Source organism: Malaya genurostris, chromosome 2 (assembly GCF_030247185.1).
Source record: "Malaya genurostris strain Urasoe2022 chromosome 2, Malgen_1.1, whole genome shotgun sequence".
Taxonomy (NCBI): Eukaryota; Metazoa; Arthropoda; class Insecta; order Diptera; family Culicidae; genus Malaya; species Malaya genurostris.
Genome location: NC_080571.1, coordinates 322,325,989 through 322,349,694, shown reverse-complemented (window position 1 = coordinate 322,349,694; position 23,706 = coordinate 322,325,989). Strand labels below are relative to the sequence as shown.

The following is a 23,706-nucleotide window of genomic DNA, read 5'->3' as shown; positions in this document are numbered from 1 at the left end:
TTTTTCCACACCAAAACGCAACTCTCGAATAAATTGCACCACCCTCGGCCAGCCCGTCAGGCACGTTTTTTTTCTCTTCGGCTTTGATTGCGAGTGTTGTTTGTGCACGTATTCGTATAACGGATCCCGACAAAATTTGTACTTATATTCCCCTTCAAAGAATATTAAAAAAGTGCGTTACTTGGGGAAAACTATTATATAACTAGTAAATTTTGTTGAACTGATACACTGATGAAGGTTGTAAACAGCACACCGAAATATACGAAATAATACCTGTGTTTTAATGCCGAAATAGTACAAATTTTATAGTTGAATTAAATGCGATTAACACATATTGTTTATTCAAATTTGAACTTTCGGATCTACGCAAAGAATATCAAAAACTTCAATACAGCAGGGAAGCAACTTACAACGAATACTCTCAGCACGAGTAAATGCCGAGGAGCATACCAGTTTCAATAATTGCTATAAAGTAAATATTTATTCCACTGAAAGCTGTTCAATAAAATATATAATAATACCACATGCTTTAGTAAATCTATGTAACTAAACACCTTTTTACAAAACTAGAAAATTTATTCCCTTCATAATCGATCAACAATTTAAGCATCGATTTCAGCTTACTCTAAACTTATGCCAACGGTGACAATGCGTACATCGTTCTATAAGTCTATATTTAGGCGAATAAGTTATTAAGCTTTGATGATCGAAAGCGCTAGAAGAAGACTTTAACGATAGTGCAGTTAACCAAGCGAGAAACTTGCTTGCAATCTTCAACCGATCAGACGTGATCCAACGGACATACGATCTAGTATTTTGTTAAACAGTAACTGGATTTACTTGCGCAACACATGAACTCACACGATTATACTGTCGGACCTGCAAAAGAAGTAAGTAAGTTTATCACGCACACTCCGAAATGATTTAATTCGCTGGCAACATATAATAGAACACGTGCTTTATTAAAAAACCATCGATTCTACAACTGGCGTTTCAATTGCTATGAAACAAAGTTTTACAGAATTTCACTCAAATTTTAACTTTTACTATTTTCGCTCTAGATCACTGTAATATGATATGATGAAGAAAAACGTTTATAAAAAGCAATCACGCCGCTCCATTCCGGTAGAGACCCGATCCTTCCATGACGACAATTTATCTCCACATCCAAGTGCTAGTGACCCTCGGACTGACCCTGATCAACGTCAGTAGTGGCTTCTTCAGAAGAACTCGCCGAATCGGACTGATTACTCTCCGCCCGGGTGGAGGTGGTTTCTTCCATCGGCTGTTGCTGTCGGAACTTCGTTCGTTCATCCAAATACTTACGCCGATACTCCCCGGTCGGGTCATACATTGATTCCAAAATGTTAAAATCTTCGGTTCGATTTTCAATGATGAAGCGAATCACCTTGTTGGCTCCTGCTTTCTGTTTCTCAGAACAATGCATGCAATCGTTTTCCAACGCATCTGGTAGTTTTTCTATCGACACGGGAAGCAATTATCGGTGAGTGCAAAGTCTAGGCAAAAACTCTTTGACGTACCTTTCAACTCCTTTGCATCCGGCGTACAGGGTCCAATGTTTTTCAAACAATTTACGTAATTATTTACTAATCGAGTACTCTTGAAGACTTCATCCAGATCAATATCGTCATACTTTGTGACGTAGTTCTCCGCGATTACCGCCACTGTTAGGAAACAAACTGTAACCGATAGGTAAATTACGCCTGTGAACATTTTGCTGAGATTTTATCAAACGAACGTCTAATCTTTAGCTGAAATGTGACTTGTCGTCCAGTGTTGAATTTATATATTCATCGACGATAGAGGTTCAGGTATGCTTTTAGGTTCGTGATCGTAATCTGATAGAAATTATCTACGAAATGCATACAAAATACTCTTCCGGTCATTAAGGAAAGTGAAATGATCAAACATACCTAGAAACAATTGCTAACAGACATTTCGCGGTCTTGACAAACTGACTCGGTTCTCGGAAACTCTATTCAAATGTCGGTTTTCACCATGATTGTGAAACCTTTCTAAATGAGAAAAGCAAAAACTTATAACTGCCGAGTGTTTAGTCATAAGTAGTGACATTCTAGGCCTATTACATATCTGATTTAGTTATTACCATTACGATCATATTTACTTTTTTCTTGGAATTTCCTCAGAGGAAATAAATAAACCCTTTAGGATCTATTGCTCAGTTTTTAAGGGATTAACTTCTATTTACATTCATCACTACCAAAAACATTCTTTAAATTGATATTGTCACACTAATCGAGCTGTAATTTCGGAATCGGATTTCGAATCCGGATAAAATTTTACGCCAAACAATGGGACTCTAAGACGATCCATTTTTATATTATGTTATATCACAGAGAACAGATATCCAACAGACATTCATACGTGCAAAGTCGTGTGCAACGGTGATTTCTAACGGATTTTCACTTGTATGCTGGAGTTGAAATATGATCATATTCAAATGATATTTCGTATTCAATAAGACTCACAACGTTCAAATTAGAATTGTTGACATTCTATAACTGCTGAGCAAATTTTGGCGCTTTTCCACTGTGTGTTAGAGGTTTTCGATTATTTTTTTTCGAGAGCACGAATTGGTTTCTGAGGTTCTTTAAGAATCTTAGGAGATTTACAGAAAGGTTTTCAACGAAGTTTAACTAATTCAACTTCTTTAACGAAAATTCGCAAATGAGAAAACCACTAATTACTTTCCATTTGTAAATTCTTAACTATAGATTTCATAGCGGGACCATGAGAGCGTTGTCGTCGACGAACATTCTTCAAACGAATGAGCAACTGAAGGTTGTCGTAGAAGACGGAAAAATTGAATTTAGTTAGAGCTTAGTGGATTGATAGATTCCTAGCTTCAATCAGGTACAGATTCAAATGCTCTATTACTGTATCGATGTCACCAGAGCTTTGTTTTCAATGGGTGGCCTGTATTGAAACGCGGTGGCCGCATCTATCTGTCAGTGTGGGTCCGCGAAAAACACCTCCAAGTCCAGAAGACTCGGCGGGTGGCCCGCATTGAAAGTACAAATCTCCAAATAACTAGGGGAACGTGCCACTTGAGCCAATTAGTTCTGATTTCTGATTCTGATTCTGACCCGCATGTTGGTCATCGGCGAGAACGGCCCTCGGTGAGCGGTAGTTGGTAATTTTGCAGAATAGAAGAACCAAAAGCGAGAGAAATGGATATTGTTGCGATAAGGATTGATAAGGGGAAGGGGAGCCAATAATAATTAAATACAGAACTGATTGGCTTAATTATTGCTTCATTTGAAACTCTGAATGTTACAGGAAGATGAGCTGAGTTAAAGTCTGCATGTGTAATCAGTTCACTACAAATATGACTTTGATCTGTTAGAATCAGATCAATTGTCGAAAGGTTTCTCACAGAAGAGAAACACGTTGGATTGCTTGGAAATACAACTGAAAAATAACCAGCAGAGCATTGATTACGGAGTAGTTTCCCATTTCGGTAAATCGAGTGTCCATTTAGTTACTTATATGCACATTTCACACTGTAACTCCCCCGGGCTGGCGGTTCAATGCATAGGACGCTGGTCTTATAAGCCAGTTGTCGTATGTTCGAGCCCCGACCTGGAAGGGTTCTGTCAGTGTCAGTAGAATCCATAGTACTAGCCATGCAATGATTCTGTACTCTAAGAATCGGCTGCGAAGTCTGTTGAAACAGAAAGGCCAAATTCCACAAAAGGAATGTAATGCCAAGACTTTGCTTTTACACTGTAACTCCGGAACCTTCAGCTTTGTCTTAGCTGATCATTTTGCATAAAAATGAGCATTTTTTATGTTATTTGAAATTTATTTATTTTTTCCCCTCTCAAATTTCAACATTTCAACCGAATCCCGGAGATCAACTAAATTGAAACTAAATTCCTTCTGTTGCTTTATTTTTTCAACGATGTTTTATCATATGATTTTCTTGAAGTGAAAGTCAGAGAACGGAATTATAACTAAATCAATGTAAATGAAATGCTTCATCCATTTCATGTCAGATTTAAACACGACGAATTCACAACGCAATACAGACTGCTATAGTACATACTAACATCTTTAATAACAATCGTTCTAAACCCATCACAACTTGTTTGTATTACGGATACCAACTTACTTATTTCCATAGTTAGAACTGTTTCGGGTTTCATACTTCCATACTTTTTATGTTTACTGCCAGTGACAAAATATTTTAATAAATGCAATTTGGAACGTATTTAAAATAAACCTTTTTTTATGTACCTAGTGGTGTAATGATGATGTGGTCACTAGAAGATTCCGTGAGGAATCTTTTTTTTTTCTCTAAACGACGGTGTGCAAATTTAAACATTCTTTACCCTATAAAAGCGTGATGAAACTCAATAGCAAACAGTCGGTGTTGAACAGTCGTTCGCACCGCACGCGTATAGCTCTTGGCTCCTGGAATTTTTTTCTGGCTACCTAGAGTTTCATTGATTCAAGGCTTCAGTCTTTTTCAAGACTACCTGAATCACTAACTAAGTGACTAAGTGATACAAAGAGTGACTAAGTGATACAAAGAGTGATATTAGAGTGACTAAGAAATTAATCAGCCTTTTTTAAGGCTAGCTAGGAGTCTAATCGAAGACTAATTTAGCCTAGTTAATTTAATTTAAAATTTCAAAAATGCCTGCGTCCAACCGGAAAGGCAACAAGCCTAAGGCTAAAAATAATTCAATACGGAATAAATCACAATCCGTTATTCAACATTTTTCTAATAACATTCACGATATTATAGAATCTGAATGTAAAAATAAAAGACAACGGACGGATTTCCCTTCCGCTGATCCTATGCCGTCTAACAATATTTACGAGATTCTTCCTGAATCCGATTGTAGCGACATAGAAGAAAATTCTTCAAAAATTCCCAAAATGGACGCTTGTCGTTCTGGGAAGAAACATCAATTTATGCCACCAGTGACGGTGATGATTTCCGACTTCAAAGCATTCCGTACTGAGCTTTCTACTTTTCTCCCGGAAGTAAAAGTCTCATTTCAAATCGGACGAAGAGGTGAATGTCGAGTCTTGGTGGATGGATTGGAAGATTACGAACGTCTTATTCGATATTTGACCGAGAAACTTCATAAATTTTATTCATATGATATAAAATCAGACAGACCCTTCAAGGCTGTCTTGAAAGGATTATCAAACGATCAAAGTATTAATTAAATTAAAAATGAACTAAAAGAATTGCTTGGTTTTGCCCCTTCCCAAGTAATACTTATGAAAAAAAGAGCGAATGGTACTTCTAAACCACGCTCTGGAATTTCCCATGAACTTTACCTAATACACTTCAATCGAAGTGATGTAAACAATTTGAAAACTTTAGAAAAAGTACGTTTCATTTCCCACATTAAAATTAATTGGGAACATTATAAACGGCATAATCGTATTGCAAACTTAACGCAATGTCGTCGTTGCCAAGGCTTCGGTCATGGAACCAAAAATTGTCATATGGATATACGGTGTTTGAATTGTGGTAAATCGTTTGTCCAGTGAATGAAACCACTGATAAATTTTCATGTTCAAATTGCAATGGAAATCATAAATCCAATTATTTGAAATGTTCTGTCAGGGAAAAAAATTTAAACGCTCGTTCGCTTAGACAACAAGTCAAATCAACGACCTTAAATTTACAGAACATACCTGAAAATCAAAAGGCCGTTACAAATGCCACGCCTAATTCTTCTAAGGCACCTATTTCTTCGAATTTAAAACAAAAAACAGGTACGCCTGCCAATTCGTCTTCTAACGAAAACAATTTATTGACAGGTAGATCGACCTCGTCATCATCTTCTTCTAATGTCAGTTATGCTGGTATATTAGGTAGAAAACTACCACCTATTTCTTCTAATGTAAATAATTCTAACGAAAACAATTTATTAATAGGTAGACCGGCCAAATGACCTTCTTCTAATGGCAGTCTACCTACCAATATTCCTTCAATGCCATTCGCTTCTTTAAATGAAGTCGATTTAGGCGATATAACTGAAAATAAAATGATCTACCTACAAGATCAACTTTTTCAAATGATCATCCAAATGAATTCGACTTCATCTCTTTTTGAAGCATTTCAAATCGGATGGCAATTTGCAAATAAATTTTCGTCCAACGGCATATTAAACATCGAATTTTACCTTCTTCCAATACTAAAGTAATTGAAAGCTTGGGAATCGAAGTTGAAACCATTCATGGAATTTATTTCATCGCTGGAGCATATTTGCCATTCCAATGCACCGGCGAACAATTAAATTTCTTTAAAGGCGATTTGCAAAAACTTACAAGATATCGATCGAAATTTTTCGTAATAGGGGACTTAAATGCTAAGCATGTCCAGTGGAATTGTAGGCAAAATAACAGTAATGGTAAATTACTTCATAATCAACTCTCAGCTGGTTACTTCACAGTTCTTCATCCCAGTAATCCGACTTGTTTCTCTTCAGTGAAAAACCCGTCTACAATTGATCTGGTTCTAACAGATCAAAGTCACATTTGTAGTGAACCGATTACACATGCTGACTTTGACTCAGATCATCTTCCATTAACATTCAGACTTTCCAACGAAGCTATAATTAATCCAATTAGTTCTATTTTCAACTATCATAGAGCTAATTGGTTGGATTACAGATCTCACATTGAAAATCATGTGGATCATGAAACTATTTTAGAAAATTCTGCGGACATCGACACAGCAATTGATAATTTGAATCATTATATTATCGAAGCTAGAAATCTTTCAGTTCCTAAAGCTCAAACTAAATTAAATTCTCCTATCATCGATGACAATCTTCAACTGCTCATTCGGTTGAAGAATGTTCGTCGCCGACAATATCAACGTTCTCGTGATCCTGCTATGAAAAACATAGTTAAGGATTTACAAAAAGAAATTAAACATAGATTTACTCTTTTGCGAAATGAAAATTTCGCTAAAGAAGTTGAACAAATTAAACCATATTCTAAACCTTTCTGGAAACTTTCTAAGGTTCTTAAGAAACCTCAGAAACCAATTCCTGCTCTCAAGGAAGGAAATCAAATACTTCTTACAAATGGCGAAAAAGCTCAAAAACTTGCTCAGCAGTTCGAGAGTGTCCACAATTTTAATTTGAACGTTATGAGTCCTATTGAAAATGAAGTCTCACTGAAATATGATCATATTTCAACCCAAGTGTTATCACACGATGACATTATTGAGACGAATTTTGATGAAATTATATCAATTATTAGGAAACTCAAAAACATGAAGGCTCCTGGTAATGATGGAATTTTTAATATTCTTATTAAAAATCTTCCCGATGTTGCCTTGAGACTCCTGGTTAAAATTTTCAACAAGTGTTTTTCATTAGCTTACATCCCAAAAAGATGGAAAATCGCTAAAGTAATTCCTATCATGAAACCTGATAAAAACCCAGCAGAAACATCAAGTTATCGACCAATTAGCTTACTTTCTTCTATCAGTAAACTTTTTGAAAAAATTATCTTGTTGAGAATGATGACTCATATAAATGAGAATTCAATTTTTTTACCAGAGCAGTTTGGATTTCGTCATGAACATTCAACTACTCATCAACTTGTCAGAGTAACGAACATGATAAAATCAAATAAATCTTCTGGGTTATCCACTGGAGTTGCTCTTCTAGACATAGAAAAAGCATTCGACAGTGTTTGGCACAAAGGTTTAATAGCAAAAATGTCTGATTTCCAGTTTCCTATTTATTTGATCAAAATGATTCAAAATTATTTAACTGATCGTACTCTTCAGGTTAGCTATCAGAATTGTAAATCTGAATTGCTACCCGTACGAGCCGGTGTTCCGCAGGGTTCGAGTGTAGCTCCAATCTTGTATAATATTTTCACTTCTGATCTTCCAAATCTACCCGTTGGTTGTCAGAAATCGCTATTCTGTGACGACACAAGTCTGTTAGCCACAGGTAGAAATCTAAGAGTGATCTGCAGTCGCCTACAAAGAAGTTTTAATATTTTCAGTGATTATCTGTCAAAATGGAAAATTAAACCAAATGCAGCAAAAACGCAATTAATTATCTTTCCTCATAAGCCAAGAGCTTTATTTCTTAAACCAAACAATAATCACATTCTCAAATTGAATGGCTTGGAATTGACATGGTCTGATCAAGCTAAATACTTAGGTTTAGCGTATGACAAAAAACTCACTTTCAAGGATCACATTGAAGGAATCCAGGCAAAGTGTAATAAATATATTAAATGTTTATATCCTCTTATAAACAGAAATTCTAAGCTCTGTCTAAAAAACAAATTGTTAATTTATAAACAAATTTTCAGACCAGCCATGCTTTATGCGGTACCAATTTGGTCAAGCTGTTGTTCCACCAGGAAGAAAACGCTTCAAAGGATTCAGAATAAAATTCTGAAAATGATTTTGAAGCGTCCTCCCTGGTTTAGTACAAATGAGTTACACAGACTCACAAATATAGAACCATTAGATGTAATGTCACATAATATTATAAGCAAATTCCGACAAAAATCGATGCAATCTTCAATTGAATCGATTCGCTCTCTGTATTAGTTAGTAAGTTAGTATATAAGTTCCTTTTCCCCATTACACAATACAAGTAGGTTTGATATAGGAATTTACTTTTTTTTCACCTGAAAAATATAAATTTGAATGTGACAACCCTATACGAAATTGAATAAAGCACGCTGCGAACGGAGAAAAGCCGCACGTACCGTCGTGTACTAGTTTTGCATCGTCATTTTGAATGACGTTTTAAATGTTTTGACACTCATCGCCCCATAATTTCGGAACCGAAAGTCGGATCTGGATGAAATTGCACAGTGTATTTAAAGACAATGAGAGCTTTTATTTGAATCATGATTCGTCAAAATCGGCTTAACCGTTCCAGAGAAATCGAAGTGAGCTCCGTTTTCGGAGATTTTCTTCATTTTTATCGGTGCTTTCGGAAGCTCCTTTTTTCCTGCTTTCTCCAAGCTAGATGAATTTAGCAGTAAGTTTTATGAAAATGTACACATCGTTTCGCCATCGCTTCTGAAAAAATACTCATGAAATTGAGAATTTTCACTCATCGCACTGTAATATCGGAACCGGAAGTCGGATCTGGATCAACTTTTTGGAGACTTTCTAAAGAATTTTCAGAACTTTTATTTGCTTCTTAGTTTGTGAAAAACAATAAAGAAATTCTAGAGAAAATGGAGTGCGCATTTTCAATAAATTTGTACATATTTCCTTGTACTTTCGGAACCGGAAGTCGGATCCAAATGAAATTCAAGAAAATTGTATGATACCATTAGACCTTTCATTTGAAGCTAAATTTGTTCAGCCATCTCTGAGAAACGTGTGACTATTTTTTTCTCTTTTTTGGTGCATATCACCCTGTAATTCCGGAACCGGAATTCGGATCCAAATGAAAATCAGCAACTTTGTATGGACCACAAGACCTTTCATTTGTATCCAAGTTTGTGAAAATCGGTTCACCCATCTCTGAGAAAATCGAGTGACATTATTTGTCACATACACACGAACTGAGTCTACCCTAAATATAAACCAATGGTAATTCGAAAGCATGTACTTTAACCTAACTTTTGCACCGATGTCCAATCGTGGCGTACCCTGACTTCAAAGTTTAGAAGCTTCATTTCTATGAGGAAATTAAATTGGCACGTTTGATAGCTTCAGTCTATGATAATCCATGAACGGAGACACATCGAGTGCGCAAGGCTTCATCTACGTCAAGACAATGGAACTATACCCGGCATTATTCAATCAGTCAGTCAGTGGCGAATATGAGTTTTAGTTCCTAAGCCTAAACGCAGAGAAAACAACTGCTGTTGGACGTGTTATAGTATTCGCTTCAATCAAGAGCGTCATCCAACTGCTGGTCGTTTGCATTGTATAAAAGGAAAACGAGAAGTTGACAACGATGGGGACCATTACACGAAATCAGTCGTTCTAATGGCTCTAAATGTTAGCTAAAGATCTTTTAAGATAATTTCTTTGAAAATCAATGGTAAAAATCATTACTTTAGTGCAAATCATGAATAATTTGATTAGCTTTGTGCACTTTTCGCTGTACGAAATTCACACCAAACAAGCGGAAATACAACTAGCATTTACTGAATCGCATTCGAAAAAATGTTCCGAACAGTGTTTGATATCCAAGAGAATTCCACAATTTGACGGAAATGAATCCCGTACAGCATTTTGATAGTTTCTTTCATTCAAATATTGAGATTTAAGAAATGGAAAAGTATATTAGCGATTGTACGACTTGTGTTTCTATTATATTTATGTAATGATTTCTTCTAGGTCAAGGCTAAAACTTACAAATAGCACCCATATTCCTGGAATACAAACGTAATCATCTGTAACCAAATAGTCTTTTCTAGGACTTCAAAGCTACTAACGGTCCTTTTCAGGACCCCAGAAGTAACGAAAAGAAATTATTTAGAAAACTCGTCGCCCTACTTCCTACAATACAAACGCACTCTTTTGAAACCAAATGCACTACAAAATTTTAAAAGGTCAAAGGGTATCATGCGATTATGTCTCTGGCATTACCTACTCCAACCTTTCAAAATAAAACTGAAATCTAAGTCTACTACAAAAATATATTACCGATTTGAGTGAAACAGATGTATTTCAAACATCTTTTCCTCGAGTGTCATTTAAATTCGAGCGACTTCAAAGAGACGAGTCTCGTTACCGATTTTTCTTTTCGAAAAAAATCAATAAAAGTGTGAAATTACCGCAGCTTTGAAAAATCGAATTTGGTCGTATTGAGTTCAAATTTTAAATTTGCACGCGTGAATAGTATAGAATGATGTTGAAAATAAAAAGGGAGTATTTTAAAAGTACCAGGAATAGTAATCAAAGGCTCAAAGCTCCATATGAAACTTACTTTCTCAGAGAAAGCTTAACTAATTTTTAAAGTCTTTTGGTCTCACTGGATTCAGTTGAAATACCCCCAAGATAAATACAGTAAAAATACTGTTTAGATATGTTCAAAAACGAAATAGGTTAAGAAGAAGGTAATTAATAAGCATTTTAAATGGCAAAAGCGAAACTATGATTAATTTGGAAAGACCACGTTCATTGAAAATAGCGTACGAAAAACATCCAAAATCATCGATTTGATTGTGAAGAATCGGTGGCGCGCCGTCCAATGCCATGTTTCAGCACTTCTGCTAGTGAGAATGAAAACACGAATCACACTCAAATTTAAAGCAGTCTGGAAATACCCACGAGTGACTACTTCCAATGACATTGAAACGAGAGCTACTGAAAATGCATCCCTGCTGCTCACGTGACAGCCGGTTTGTGATGTCGTCCCACCGGACCGTCTCGCAATCGCCAAAGTAGACGGCAAAACGAGCATATTATGTAATCTTTGGCCGGTGGTGGGTGCGCCGCATTGGCTTGCGAAATTATGATGGCCTTCTGTCGCCGCATACTCTGGTAGTTCTCCCAGAGGGAACGCAAGCGACGAAGCGGCGGACACAAAGAAACTGATAAAAGCAAGATGCTCGGCATGCATTTGTCAATGATGATGGAACCGGTTTCACATACTCTTCGCCCGACAAGGCGGGAAATCCGTGACCCGCCCGATGGCAATCTGAAGCAAACTTTGGTGATCAAGGATTAGCTGAGCGAGGAAAATCGTTCACTTTAGTGTGTAGCCATTCATGGTTTCATCTAGCCAATCAGAGGGGAACAGTCATTTTTTAGTTGAATCAAGAAATATAATCAAGCAGGTTTCATAGCATGGCATCTTTATGACTGTTTCATAAAATTGCAATCAAATTTTTGTAACAGTAATTTAAATTGTTTCTGAAATAAATAGTCAACGAACTTTTTCAAGAGTATCTTTATTTTTCCTGTTCTTATACAAATAATAGTTAACTATGACAAGATTCGGCTGACCAGTTTGTAAAATGCATCTTCTTCACTAGACCGTACACTTCACCAGTGGAAAGCCATTATTATGAGTTTCATTTCTTGCGCAATTCTAGGGAGCCGGTACCGCTGCTACCATGCTGTTTTTCGTCACTTATTGACAGTTGACAATCTAGGCAGGGTTGCAAAGTTCGAACAACTCACGAACCGGCACCGTTGCTCGAAAGCGACCTGCCATTTCATGTGTCAAGTAGGCGTTGCCTTGCCGATTGTTTATTATTTATTGTTTACTTCGTCTGACAACCGGCAGCAGCGAACACCACCTAAGAACCGTCTTTCGTACAATTAAGGATCGATCACAGATAAAAGAAGATTGGGAAATTGTGTGTATTGTCATATTTTTGCAGGATCATTTCAAGAGTCTAAAGAGCAAGGCTGGTGACAAAACAAGGCGACTTTAAAGTGTTGCTTCGCTCGTTTGAATGCATTTCTGGCGCTCGTCGCTGTATCACTTCGTGGGTTGTGCTGGAACTTACAGCTGGATGTTGGATTTGTTGGCTTCGGAACGGTAACGATTGGTGTAAGCATCATCGGGATCGTACTTCGCTTTTAGTGCGCTCCACTGCTTGGGACGATTATTAATCATATATCTGAGAACCTTATCTGTACCTTCCTTCTGTTTCGAGCTACACTTGGAACAATCGGTTTTCAACGCATCAGGTAACACTCGCTTCAATTCGTTTCCGTCCGGTGTGCAACGGCCTTGATCCATCAGACACTTGAAATAGTTATTGAACAGTCGGTCCGACTTCAGGATCTCGTCCAAGTTGATTCCGTCATATTTGGTGGTATACTTCTCCTGGGCGGCCACGGCAGAAACTGCCACGAGAACGATAGCGAAGAAAAATTTCATGATGAAATCTGTGAAATAAAACAGAACCGTTAGAACCAATAGATCGTTCACAGAGATTTGCAAGTATACTTCTCATCAACAACAACAATCGACAATGAACAAACGAATGGAAAACCCCACTGCTATCAGCTCATAGTCAACTCTCACTAATCACATCCCACGTGCAAAATGTTACGATTCCAATCACGAATGCGTAATGAAGCAGATGCGATGCTAATGATAATACTCAAATAGCAGCATGATTACAGGTTTGATTATAAAGTAAACTAACGCAAACTTGAAACAGTCAGCAAAAACTCATCCTAAGCTAGTAAACTCAGCCGCAGTCATTTTGGCGACTGTGAAAATAAATCATCACATGCTCGCTAATTGAGGTTGCCTCATTGGAAGAAACTTCAAGAGTCTTTTTCGAATTTGTCGCCGTTTAAAACCCATTGTTAGTGACGTCAATTCAGAAAAATCAGCAATGTTTACCTTGCACATCTCGTGAATGAGGACACCTCTGGAAGACATACTGTTCAAACTGACGCATTTAGAGGTTAAAAACCGCTTCACCAGTAAGCATCGGTGATGACGCCGTGATCATCATCGTTGCGCTCAAGTTCAACCGTCGTCGTTAGTGTTGTTCCATTATTTGCCGGCTTTTTAATTATTATTCTTGCTTAGATTGAAAGAAAAAAACAAATGTTGACAAATAGCTGTCGCAATGTCGGAAAAAGATTAATTGTTTGTTGTTTGCTGTTCCTTGTTAGACTTAATGGCCTATTTGTAGCAAATGTGGTATCAGTCCAGCGCATAAAATTCGCACTTTGGTGAAAACGGATGTCACGTCACGATTGTAGTCTAGATAGAGAATAATCTAGCAGGCTTTGGAATCCGTTCGTTCAATTGTGATGTGACTAAAGTCCATCCGTAATCAGAACGATCCGTTCAATTGAATGGAATAGTTAAAGATAAGACTCACGTTCAAAACGGTAATCAGATCAGACTGTTAGGGAAGTTTATAAAAAATAAATCGTTTTCAATGCAACATTGGCTATAATGCATCGATGCATTCATTTGATAAAGTCTCGCATGCGTCTCGTGGCGTTTTTCATTGAAAAACACTGGTGGCGTGGTTGAAGTGGTTCAGATATTTACCCTTATTTTTTCGATCGAATCCTAGCTACCTTTGATTTTGCTAGCGTTATTGGAAATAGAAATGAAATACACTCAGGCAAAACGAGTAGTGAAAATCATAAGACAAATCTTAAGTTGGATCAAAAATCATCAAAATCATCATTCCAAAAGATCAATATGAAAAATATACCTCTATTATAATGTTCATAACTCTGCAATGTGTACCTCATCTTTCACTATTATAGTTTTTATACGAACAACTTATGAATTCTACAGTATATGAGAGAAGTTATGTCTGTCATTTCACACAATGTTCCAAAAAAATTCGTATGAATTGCATAAGGCATTTTATTGGAATTCCAGTTTCAGAGACTTGACCGCCGTCTTATGATTTACATACGATATTCTTGTGGCTAAAAACCACACGATATCATTAAAAAACTCCATATTTTTTACCTGAGAGAATCGAGAAATCAATACAACGTTATTCAGCATGCATTTAACTGATTTTTATTTAAAAAATAATCTCGATAATAATATGATTCAACCTATCATTGGCAAAATATTGCGGGTGTGGAGTAAGACCTGGCTGAAAAGCATGGAAATAGAAAGGTATATCTCATTTAGCTCTTAAATCTGATAAAAAATATTTTGATGTGCTTCGGTAGACAAAATGTAAGAACGATTGGCAATTCTCTAAAATATTAGAAGCCCCATAGTCCACTTCAGGTGACAAATGTGTGTTCAGTGAGTGTTAAAGAAAACCCGTATCTCAACTAACAATTAAAACTTGCTAGAATTTCCATGTCTCACAATTGCTACAGGAATGTTATTTTTGTTTGATTACTTAGACAATGGATTCCATGCGTTTTTGTAACAAATGTGAAAATCATTCAGATCATCGTTTGTGAATCCAACCCAAAAACCTGATAGGACTATGTTCCAAATCGGGTTTGTTAACTGACTGCACAATATGTTCATTCAAGCAATTTCATATCCAGTTTTTACTTAACAAATATATGAATAATCATGTAAAAGAAATCGGCAGCACTGTCAACGTCAGTAGCAATCGTTAACAATTGACAGACCTCATGGAAAGCAAAAAGAAAAACAAAATAAATCCTCTTTTCACATGCCGTTTTTGCTCGATATCGAACCTATCCCAATCGCTGTCAAATTTGTTTGAACAAATCATGCCATTTAACCTAGTTTTACCACCATCTGAAATTCGACTCAATTTCGAACCTGGTTCTTATTTTAGGTTCGCTCATATTACCGTGCGAACCCAACTTTGTTTGAAGCAACTGTCCTAATACAATTCTAAGTTTCTCAAGTTAAAATGACAGTGAAAGTGAGAATGTCAACTAAAAAGATATTTAGTTATATTTACTATTTTACTGTTTTACTGTTTTACTGTTTTACTGTTTTACTGTTTTACTGTTTTACTGTTTTACTGTTTTACTGTTTTACTGTTTTACTGTTTTACTGTTTTACTGTTTTACTGTTTTACTGTTTTACTGTTTTACTGTTTTACTGTTTTACTGTTTTACTGTTTTACTGTTTTACTGTTTTACTGTTTTACTGTTTTACTGTTTTACTGTTTTACTGTTTTACTGTTTTACTGTTTTACTGTTTTACTGTTTTGCTGTTTTACTGTTTTACTGTTTTACTGTTTTACTGTTTTACTGTTTTACTGTTTTACTGTTTTACTGTTTTACTGTTTTACTGTTTTACTGTTTTACTGTTTTACTGTTTTACTGTTTTACTGTTTTACTGTTTTACTGTTTTACTGTTTTACTGTTTTACTGTTTTACTGTTTTACTGTTTTACTGTTTTACTGTTTTACTGTTTTACTGTTTTACTGTTTTACTGTTTTACTGTTTTACTGTTTTACTGTTTTACTGTTTTACTGTTTTACTGTTTTACTGTTTTACTGTTTTACTGTTTTACTGTTTTACTGTTTTACTGTTTTACTGTTTTACTGTTTTACTGTTTTACTGTTTTACTGTTTTACTGTTTTACTGTTTTACTGTTTTACTGTTTTACTGTTTTACTGTTTTACTGTTTTACTGTTTTACTGTTTTACTGTTTTACTGTTTTACTGTTTTACTGTTTTACTGTTTTACTGTTTTACTGTTTTACTGTTTTACTGTTTTACTGTTTTACTGTTTTACTGTTTTACTGTTTTACTGTTTTACTGTTTTACTGTTTTACTGTTTTACTGTTTTACTGTTTTACTGTTTTACTGTTTTACTGTTTTACTGTTTTACTGTTTTACTGTTTTACTGTTTTACTGTTTTACTGTTTTACTGTTTTACTGTTTTACTGTTTTACTGTTTTACTGTTTTACTGTTTTACTGTTTTACTGTTTTACTGTTTTACTGTTTTACTGTTTTACTGTTTTACTGTTTTACTGTTTTACTGTTTTACTGTTTTACTGTTTTACTGTTTTACTGTTTTACTGTTTTACTGTTTTACTGTTTTACTGTTTTACTGTTTTACTGTTTTACTGCTTTACTGTTTTACTGTTTTACTGTGTTATTATTTTTCAATGCGCAGAAAACAGTCTAACGTTGACAAATCTAATGAAAAGGGTGAAAAGAACGCTCAATAGCTCATAAAACTCATATGCTCAATTCAAGATAATAAATTGTGCCAAGCATTAAAATTATATTTTTTTGTAACATAAACGATTTGAATCAAAAGTGTTAAAACTTTACAACATTGTATTCGAATTAATATGCATAGACGAATCGTAGTAAACCAAAGTCTCGGCATTACATTTCTTTGTGAAATTTGGTTATTCTGCTTCATCAGGCTTCGCGGCCGATTCTTATCGTACACAATCATTGCATGGCGATCAGTACTATGATTCTACTGACACTAAGAACCTTCCAGGTCGGGGCTCGAACATACACACCAAAAAAATTTGAATATTACAGGTGACTTAATTCCTCATACGATGTAATTCATAAAGACCTAATTTGTCAAATGACGGCAAATTTAATTTGTCATGACTTAATGTTAGAATTGCTTGAATTTTACTGGTTTCGACTGTAACTTGCATTCTGTTAGCAGGAGCGACTGTATGAATTTAAATGCACCTTTTACTACCAAAGCAGATGTATGCTTCTGTGGCTCAGTCGATTAACAGACGTACTTGCGATCCATTGATTCTCGGTTCAAGTCGCGGCGGTTGAAATTAGTATATTTTTTTATTTCAACGAACTTCATGTCATGGAGTTTTAGACACAATATTAAATGTTCTTCCACGTGAATTTGAGTGAACTGCGACGCTCCATTTATGTGCATCTTATAAGATGTAAAATCACAGGGATTTTTTTAAGTGTGTACGACAACTGGCTTGAAAGACCAGCGCCCTATGCATTGAACCGGGTGAACTGACGAATCGGAGACATTATGTAGAAATGGAATGATTTAAATTCATGTATAACTTAATTATTCAAAGTTTATCAATAGATCTATAAAAAAAATTCATTTGCTAAATTTAAATTGTTTGCACAAAATTTTGAATTTAATTTGCAATTGATATGAATTGATCTTGTCAATATTGTTAGAAGTGATATTTCTTCTATCAGATGAAGAAAATTGCGTGAAAAGCTGATCGCCTCAACAACTCTTTGACTACTTTTTCAAATACAAAATAACTCTTCACACCTCACAGTTTTGAATTTATTAAGTACGGTTTCATTTCGTTAGTTTCAACGTCATTCAACATAAACCGTGAGTTCTAATAAATTGAGTGTCATGTAATTAATCCAAACTTTCCTCGAACAAAACTTATCATTAATAACACACTAAAATTTCGAAACTATATTCCAGTAAAATAGAAACCAAGACTAGCCAAGTAACCACAAAGTTCAAGCGAATAAATGCTCTGCATGCCTAAATGGAGCAGATATAATACTTTTGAATACGAGAAAGTCATACTCTCTTATTGTTATTTGTTTGCAATATTTTGAGTTCTGCCTTGAATTTTCCTTATCTCAGTAATCAAATCGACGTAACTCGTCGAAATACAACTTGCGGATATAAAAGCTGCCAATTGACATGATATTATTGATAGTAATGATCGCTTAGATCTTATCCCAGGCACTCATTCGGTTCTCCAGCGAGAATCCAGGTTTCATCAACAGTTCTCGATCGATGTCAAAAGTCCACCCAATTTAAAATCACCGTGACCAAACACGCTTCTGAAGTGCGCTTGTGATTTAGTTTTGGTCATCTGCAGAATCATGTTCTAAATATGGTGTATGTGCTCAGTATTAATCTTAGTAGTATCTGCAAGCTTTCGCAACATCAGTTTCCGGTAAACCAATTAAAGCCTTTTCAAGTGTTTGTTCCGCGTAAAAAAATGGCGCAAAAAACCGCATAACTTCGGAAATCCGAGTACAAAAAAAATGTTGAATAAAAAAAATTATGTCCTATATCTTAGAAATGAATGAAACGTCCAGATCTAGAGTAATTTCAATAACAAATTTTTTTTTTCAAATCGACTTTGGAAAAATCTTGAGATTTCCGGAATCGGAATTTATTTATTTTTTTTTATATCATTTATTTTACCCCGGCTTTAACCATTTCGGTCGTTCACCGGGGAGGAATACCAAATGTCCTGAAAATGCATGAAACGTCTAGACAGTAATCTCAAACAAATATTTTGGAAAAGAACGACTAGGACTAGAAATTAGACCGCGTAACCGCGTGGAAAAAAACTGCAAAACTAAGAAAAAAAATTTTTTGTCATAGAAATGCATGAAACGATCTGGTTTGAAAAAAATCGTAAATTCGCGTAAAAAACGCATAACTTTGTAAATCCGCTTAAAAAACTGCATAATTCGTGTTAAAAAGCCGCCTAAAAACCGCATAAAAACGCGTAAAAAAGACCTCAGTGTATGACATATTGAATTATGAATATACTCATAATATTTTCACATTTTTACCCGTTTGGTTTGGTAATTCGATAATGAGATATTCTTATCGCTTGCTGTTCAAATTTGCTGAATTTTACTAAGACAAATAATTAACTCCAATCTTGAAATTGATTCCAAAACTTTGGATTGCAGAAAAAATATACTTGAATATAGGCTTTGCAGTCCAGGTGAAATTATAATCCGAATAACAAATCTTTGGAACTAAGTTTGAAAATGAAAATGCAGAACAACTATTTCACTTGAATGATTACTCAAAAAAATGGTTCCAGCATATTTTTTCAGAATTCAAAAGCGAATTTTAGCGATCTTTTCTCGAAAATTCATAACGTTAATTTAGTGCTGGGAGTTCATTTTCAATATTCGTTAAGTAAAATTGTATTTAAAAACATCTGAATCTCGTTAGAGGCTAGTCTAAGAAAATTGTTGAATATCAACAAGCTTCCAAAACATGTCCTATTTTGTGGTCTTTAATGAACCATCTCGGAATACTAGTGGAATCAAACTTTATCAAACTACTAGAAACTACGACGTAATCGTCACTCAGTAATTAATTCCTCTGTGTTTCAAAATGGTATCATTAGGAAAATAAAAAAATAGAAAACTATCTCGACATTTGTGGTAGAAAGGTGCACGATGAATCTATAATAGCAAATCTGACGATAAAACCATCAATTATGCATGATCACTTGCAAAATTACCGGCTATCGCTTTGCTTCTAGTAGTTGTCACTTTATGTAAGATTGTTGCGTCTTACGTGACAAACGTGTCTGCATCATTTAGAATTATTCAAGATTCATACAAATATAAATCTGTTTCCACAACGTTGTTCTAATTCCACCTTGCACCAAAATTTGCGAATTTTAAAACAAGAATATGTGAAATTCAAAGTCATTCGAATACTAGCCTAACTTTCTGTGAAATTTAAAAGATGATTTCCGGGCATCGGAAAATTTCTGTCGTTGACTAGATTAAACTATTGAAATGAGGTTGAAATTTGAGCTGCTTTCGTAAGCGACGAACCTATTATCACTATCACTAATCACAATGCACTGACGTTCCCATCATTCCAACCGAACTTACCGTTAAGCTTTGTATGAACTTGAAACTGCGTTAACGTTTTACTATCCAGAGAACTTTAATCGAACCCTCGAACTAAAGTGCTGTGTAAACCGAACAAGCAACAAACTGTGATTAACGCCCGATCAAGCTCGAGTTTATATATATGCAGAAAGTTATAAACTCATCTCACTCACTCTCTCCAATTGTTGAACGTTTGGGACCGGTGGAGATGGAAAGGGACTTTGTGTGAACAGGGCCTGGTTGACAACGTAGGAACGCAGCAGGCGGGTCGCCCAGTCGCGGCGTGAGTGATCGAGATTAACGGAGGGTTTCTTGTTGTTTTTATTTTGTTTAAGTCTCTCGCTGTCATACTGCTGCACGTTGCGATAACGCGGCATACGCTTTTAAAGATACAGTTAGTCCAGCATATGTCGCGTATCAGCGTAATTTGTCGAGTTAATAGTAATTTATATGTTTCCCGCAGACAGAACACTAATGAGACGGTTGACTGTACACTTACAACTTACAGGCTGCATTCGTCATCAAGCTCTCCCAGAGAGTGTGAATTAGTATTACGAGTCATCCTAGTAAGTGGAAAACGTTTGGGCTAGAACAATCAACTGCGTCATAAGATCATGCCTTAGAAAACAATATTCATTCTTTCGGAAAGTTTTTCTTGTCGTCACATCTGAATCTTGTTTCACTGTGACTCTTTATCGGACCAGTTTGTACAATTGTTAAGTGAATTCGGAGAATTAACAGGTCATTTCAACCTGATTGCAAACGTGACACAACGAAAAAAGGTGATCACGATGTTTTTTTTTTTGCGGTGCTAATGAATAATAATCTGACTTCTTATTATTTCCGAGTTGTTCTGGTTGAGAAATGATTCCATCCGAATTGAAATGGAAATATCTGGTCCATGATCCCATCCACACGAACAATACTTTAACAGCGATTTCTGAAGGAAGCAGATTCGTCATGATCTCTGAAGTATTTCCAATTTCCTAGTTTCTAGCAGGTGTACCCTTGACATGGCCGGTGAAAGAGGTGGCTACGGTGGATAGTACTACCCACCCGAAAATTCCAAAGGTGGGTAATTACTCACCTGAAATTTCTAACAAAAAATAATAGTAATGTTGAGCTTGAGCGACCACCCCTGGTTGCTACTCCGTTACTGATCGGGATTAGCTGAAATTGTACAGGGAGTTTCTAGATGATCCATCCTGGGACTGGTAAATCATCCTTCAATGTACATCTTCTGGTAATCCCAGAATTCATTGATCAGTACCGGCGCCGGCCAGGCCAGAACGTAGATCGTCTAAGGAATGGGAAGGGATGTTAGTCCAACACTTGTTGTTACTAGAGGCCGTATATACTACTGCGCACTCCACAAGTGTCACGGGAGAAGGATATTTGTTAGTAAAAATTTCAGTATTGGTATTATTCGCAGGCGACTTAGTATGTTCCGGTTTCAAGATGCTCGGATGTAACACTAAACTCATTGACTTCCCGAGTGAACGTTTCAACAATATCCTATATTGAAGTCCCGGCATGTCTTTATTCACAGCTCTTATTCGAGAAAACTGAAGAAAAATTTGCAATACTATCGCGTAAAGAATGAAAACTTCCCTTTTTTTATACAAGAAATTACGCGATACAAAATAAACGAGTGAATAGGATTTAGGTAAAATAGTTGATTCATTGCATTGACATATTCTAAACAGTTGTTATAAAATCATTTTAAATCACCAAATAAAGGTCAACAGATTTCACGCGCGTCTTTATTTATTATTTATTATTCTTTATTATTTCCGCTTTCTTATTTTAATTACTTATTAAAACTATTAATTCGTTATATTGGTTGATCTGGGCAGCCGGCTACCAAGAAAAATATTAATTTATTTTTTGAAATATTAATATCAAGTGTTTTTTACTACGTGTTCAATATTATCTCTGTTATTAACTTTGTAATATCAACGGATTTTCGCAATAGTTATAGATTATTTATTTATTTATCATTCAATTTATAATCCTGACAGACAATCAATAACATGGAAGAAGAAAACATTCCAAATTCCAAAATTTTTTTCGAAGTTAGACGGAAATTGATAGGTTGAATGAAGAGATAATTTAGTAAAATAGAGTAATCAGAAGTAAAACATTGAAAATATCTGGTAACTGAAAGGAAAAAGAAACTCCTGCAATTATCGCCTTTTACGACATGGAAGCAGGAACCCAGTGGATCTATTCTTGGTTCAGTTTTTTTCCGCCGGATTCCACACGGCATCTAGGCTGATACTGTCCGGAGAGAGCTAATAGGTACTATCAATCTCCTAGTGGACCCCAGCCCCTACTAACAAAAAATAATAGTAATGTTGGTATCATTTACAACAATAAAAATAGTTTTATTGTAACTGAGAAAAATAAATAAAATCAGAATTGTAAAATTCTAGTACTCAAGATAGAGCAAGGACAAATACAAATAATAATACGCTCAAGTCCCATACAAACATATCGCCAATGATTGGTTCACAAAACATTCTAGTCCATCCTTTTACTAACCCTCGACAAGGCCAAGTCACCATAAATATTCCTTTATGGCAACTTCAATTAATGTTGCTATGGTTATATTTGCTTATTTATGGTTCCATACTAAATAAAAAGATACCACCAAAGTTTCCTCGAATCCGAATTTTTATTCAAATAAAAATTCTTTTCTGGATTCGGAAAATGGTTAAGTCTGCATTGTAATAAAACAATTCAGATAGTTAGAATGAACGTACATTTTAAATAGTTGTATGCAGGGTTTTTTTGCCATTCCTCTCTAAGGCTAATGCACAATTTCACGATATCATCTAGATTGGTATCACGAATTGTTGGTATGGTAAAATTGATAACCTAACATGTTTGTGAATTGATAAGTATGATAATCTTAAAAATGTCCAGATGAGTCACGGTGATATTTTCGAAATTTTCTCTGAGTGCTCCCACAAAAAAGTTTTGGTTGCATGATTTTTATTGCATGCAAACTTTTATAGAATCATTTGTTGATCACGGCTAGGTATCAATCCAGCTTCAAAAAAGTTCTTTGTATTCGATTTAGGAGCGTCATAAACTGGTGAATATTACTATAATGATAAGACCATCTAGAGATTAGATGATGATTTAAGGGGTCGTGCGAATCCACACTGATCACTTGAGTCCGGATTTTTGATACATGATTATTGGTATCTGTTATCTGTCTCTACGATCGTGATTTAATTGTTTGAAAGTTTTGTTTGGTGTATACACTTTCATAATTCAATCTTGTAACTTAGCTAGACATGTGTAAAGGCATTTCTCCTTGACCGCGGATGAACTTTTAATTTCCTATATCAAACAGATAAAGATTTGTATTTGTTCCATCGTGTCCTGTGAATCCTACAATAAAAAGATTTAAAATTAATTTCGTGATCCTCAAACATACAAATATTTTCTATTAGTCTCCAAGCGTGATTCATTTTGTCGTCATGATAAACAGTATCCATGGTGAATTGATTTTCAGCCTTCAGCGTAGCTAGTTATTTAAAAAGTTCATTCAAGTAGATTGTCACTCTGACATTGTACCTTTAGAGTGTACCGCGTAGTACAAAACGTGTCCACGAAAATTCATCAGAGCATTCCGTATTATAATTTTTATTTGGCAAGGATGTGAAGATATACAACAAAAAGGTGAG

The 23,706-nt window shown here is 35.5% G+C and overlaps 2 protein-coding genes across 2 annotated transcripts; both read right to left on the bottom strand.

The window, feature by feature from the left end:
- Window positions 1-526: 526 nt before the first annotated feature.
- LOC131431332 (ejaculatory bulb-specific protein 3-like) lies at window positions 527-2,683 on the bottom strand. The gene is made up of 2 exons (XM_058596984.1): window positions 1,542-2,683; window positions 527-1,479 (listed from the first exon to the last, which is right to left on the bottom strand). The coding sequence occupies exons 1-2, from the start codon at window positions 1,732-1,734 to the stop codon at window positions 1,175-1,177; spliced, it is 498 nt and encodes a 165-aa protein (XP_058452967.1). The 5' UTR covers window positions 1,735-2,683; the 3' UTR covers window positions 527-1,174.
- Window positions 2,684-11,900: 9,217 nt separating this feature from the next.
- LOC131431333 (ejaculatory bulb-specific protein 3-like) lies at window positions 11,901-20,166 on the bottom strand. The gene is made up of 2 exons (XM_058596985.1): window positions 20,009-20,166; window positions 11,901-12,865 (listed from the first exon to the last, which is right to left on the bottom strand). Exon 2 carries the CDS (start codon window positions 12,855-12,857, stop codon window positions 12,477-12,479), a length of 381 nt encoding a protein of 126 aa, XP_058452968.1. The 5' UTR covers window positions 12,858-12,865; window positions 20,009-20,166; the 3' UTR covers window positions 11,901-12,476.
- Between the last annotated feature and the right edge of the window lie 3,540 nt (window positions 20,167-23,706).

Coding starts and splice junctions, on each gene's coding strand:
- LOC131431332 (XM_058596984.1), bottom strand. CDS start 1,734: ATGTTCACAGGCGTAATTTACCTATCGGTTACAGTTTGTTTCCTAACA. Junction 1,480..1,541: donor GGATGCAAAGGAGTTGAAAG/GTACGTCAAAGA, acceptor CCGTGTCGATAG/AAAAACTACCAGATGCGTTG.
- LOC131431333 (XM_058596985.1), bottom strand. CDS start 12,857: ATGAAATTTTTCTTCGCTATCGTTCTCGTGGCAGTTTCTGCCGTGGCC.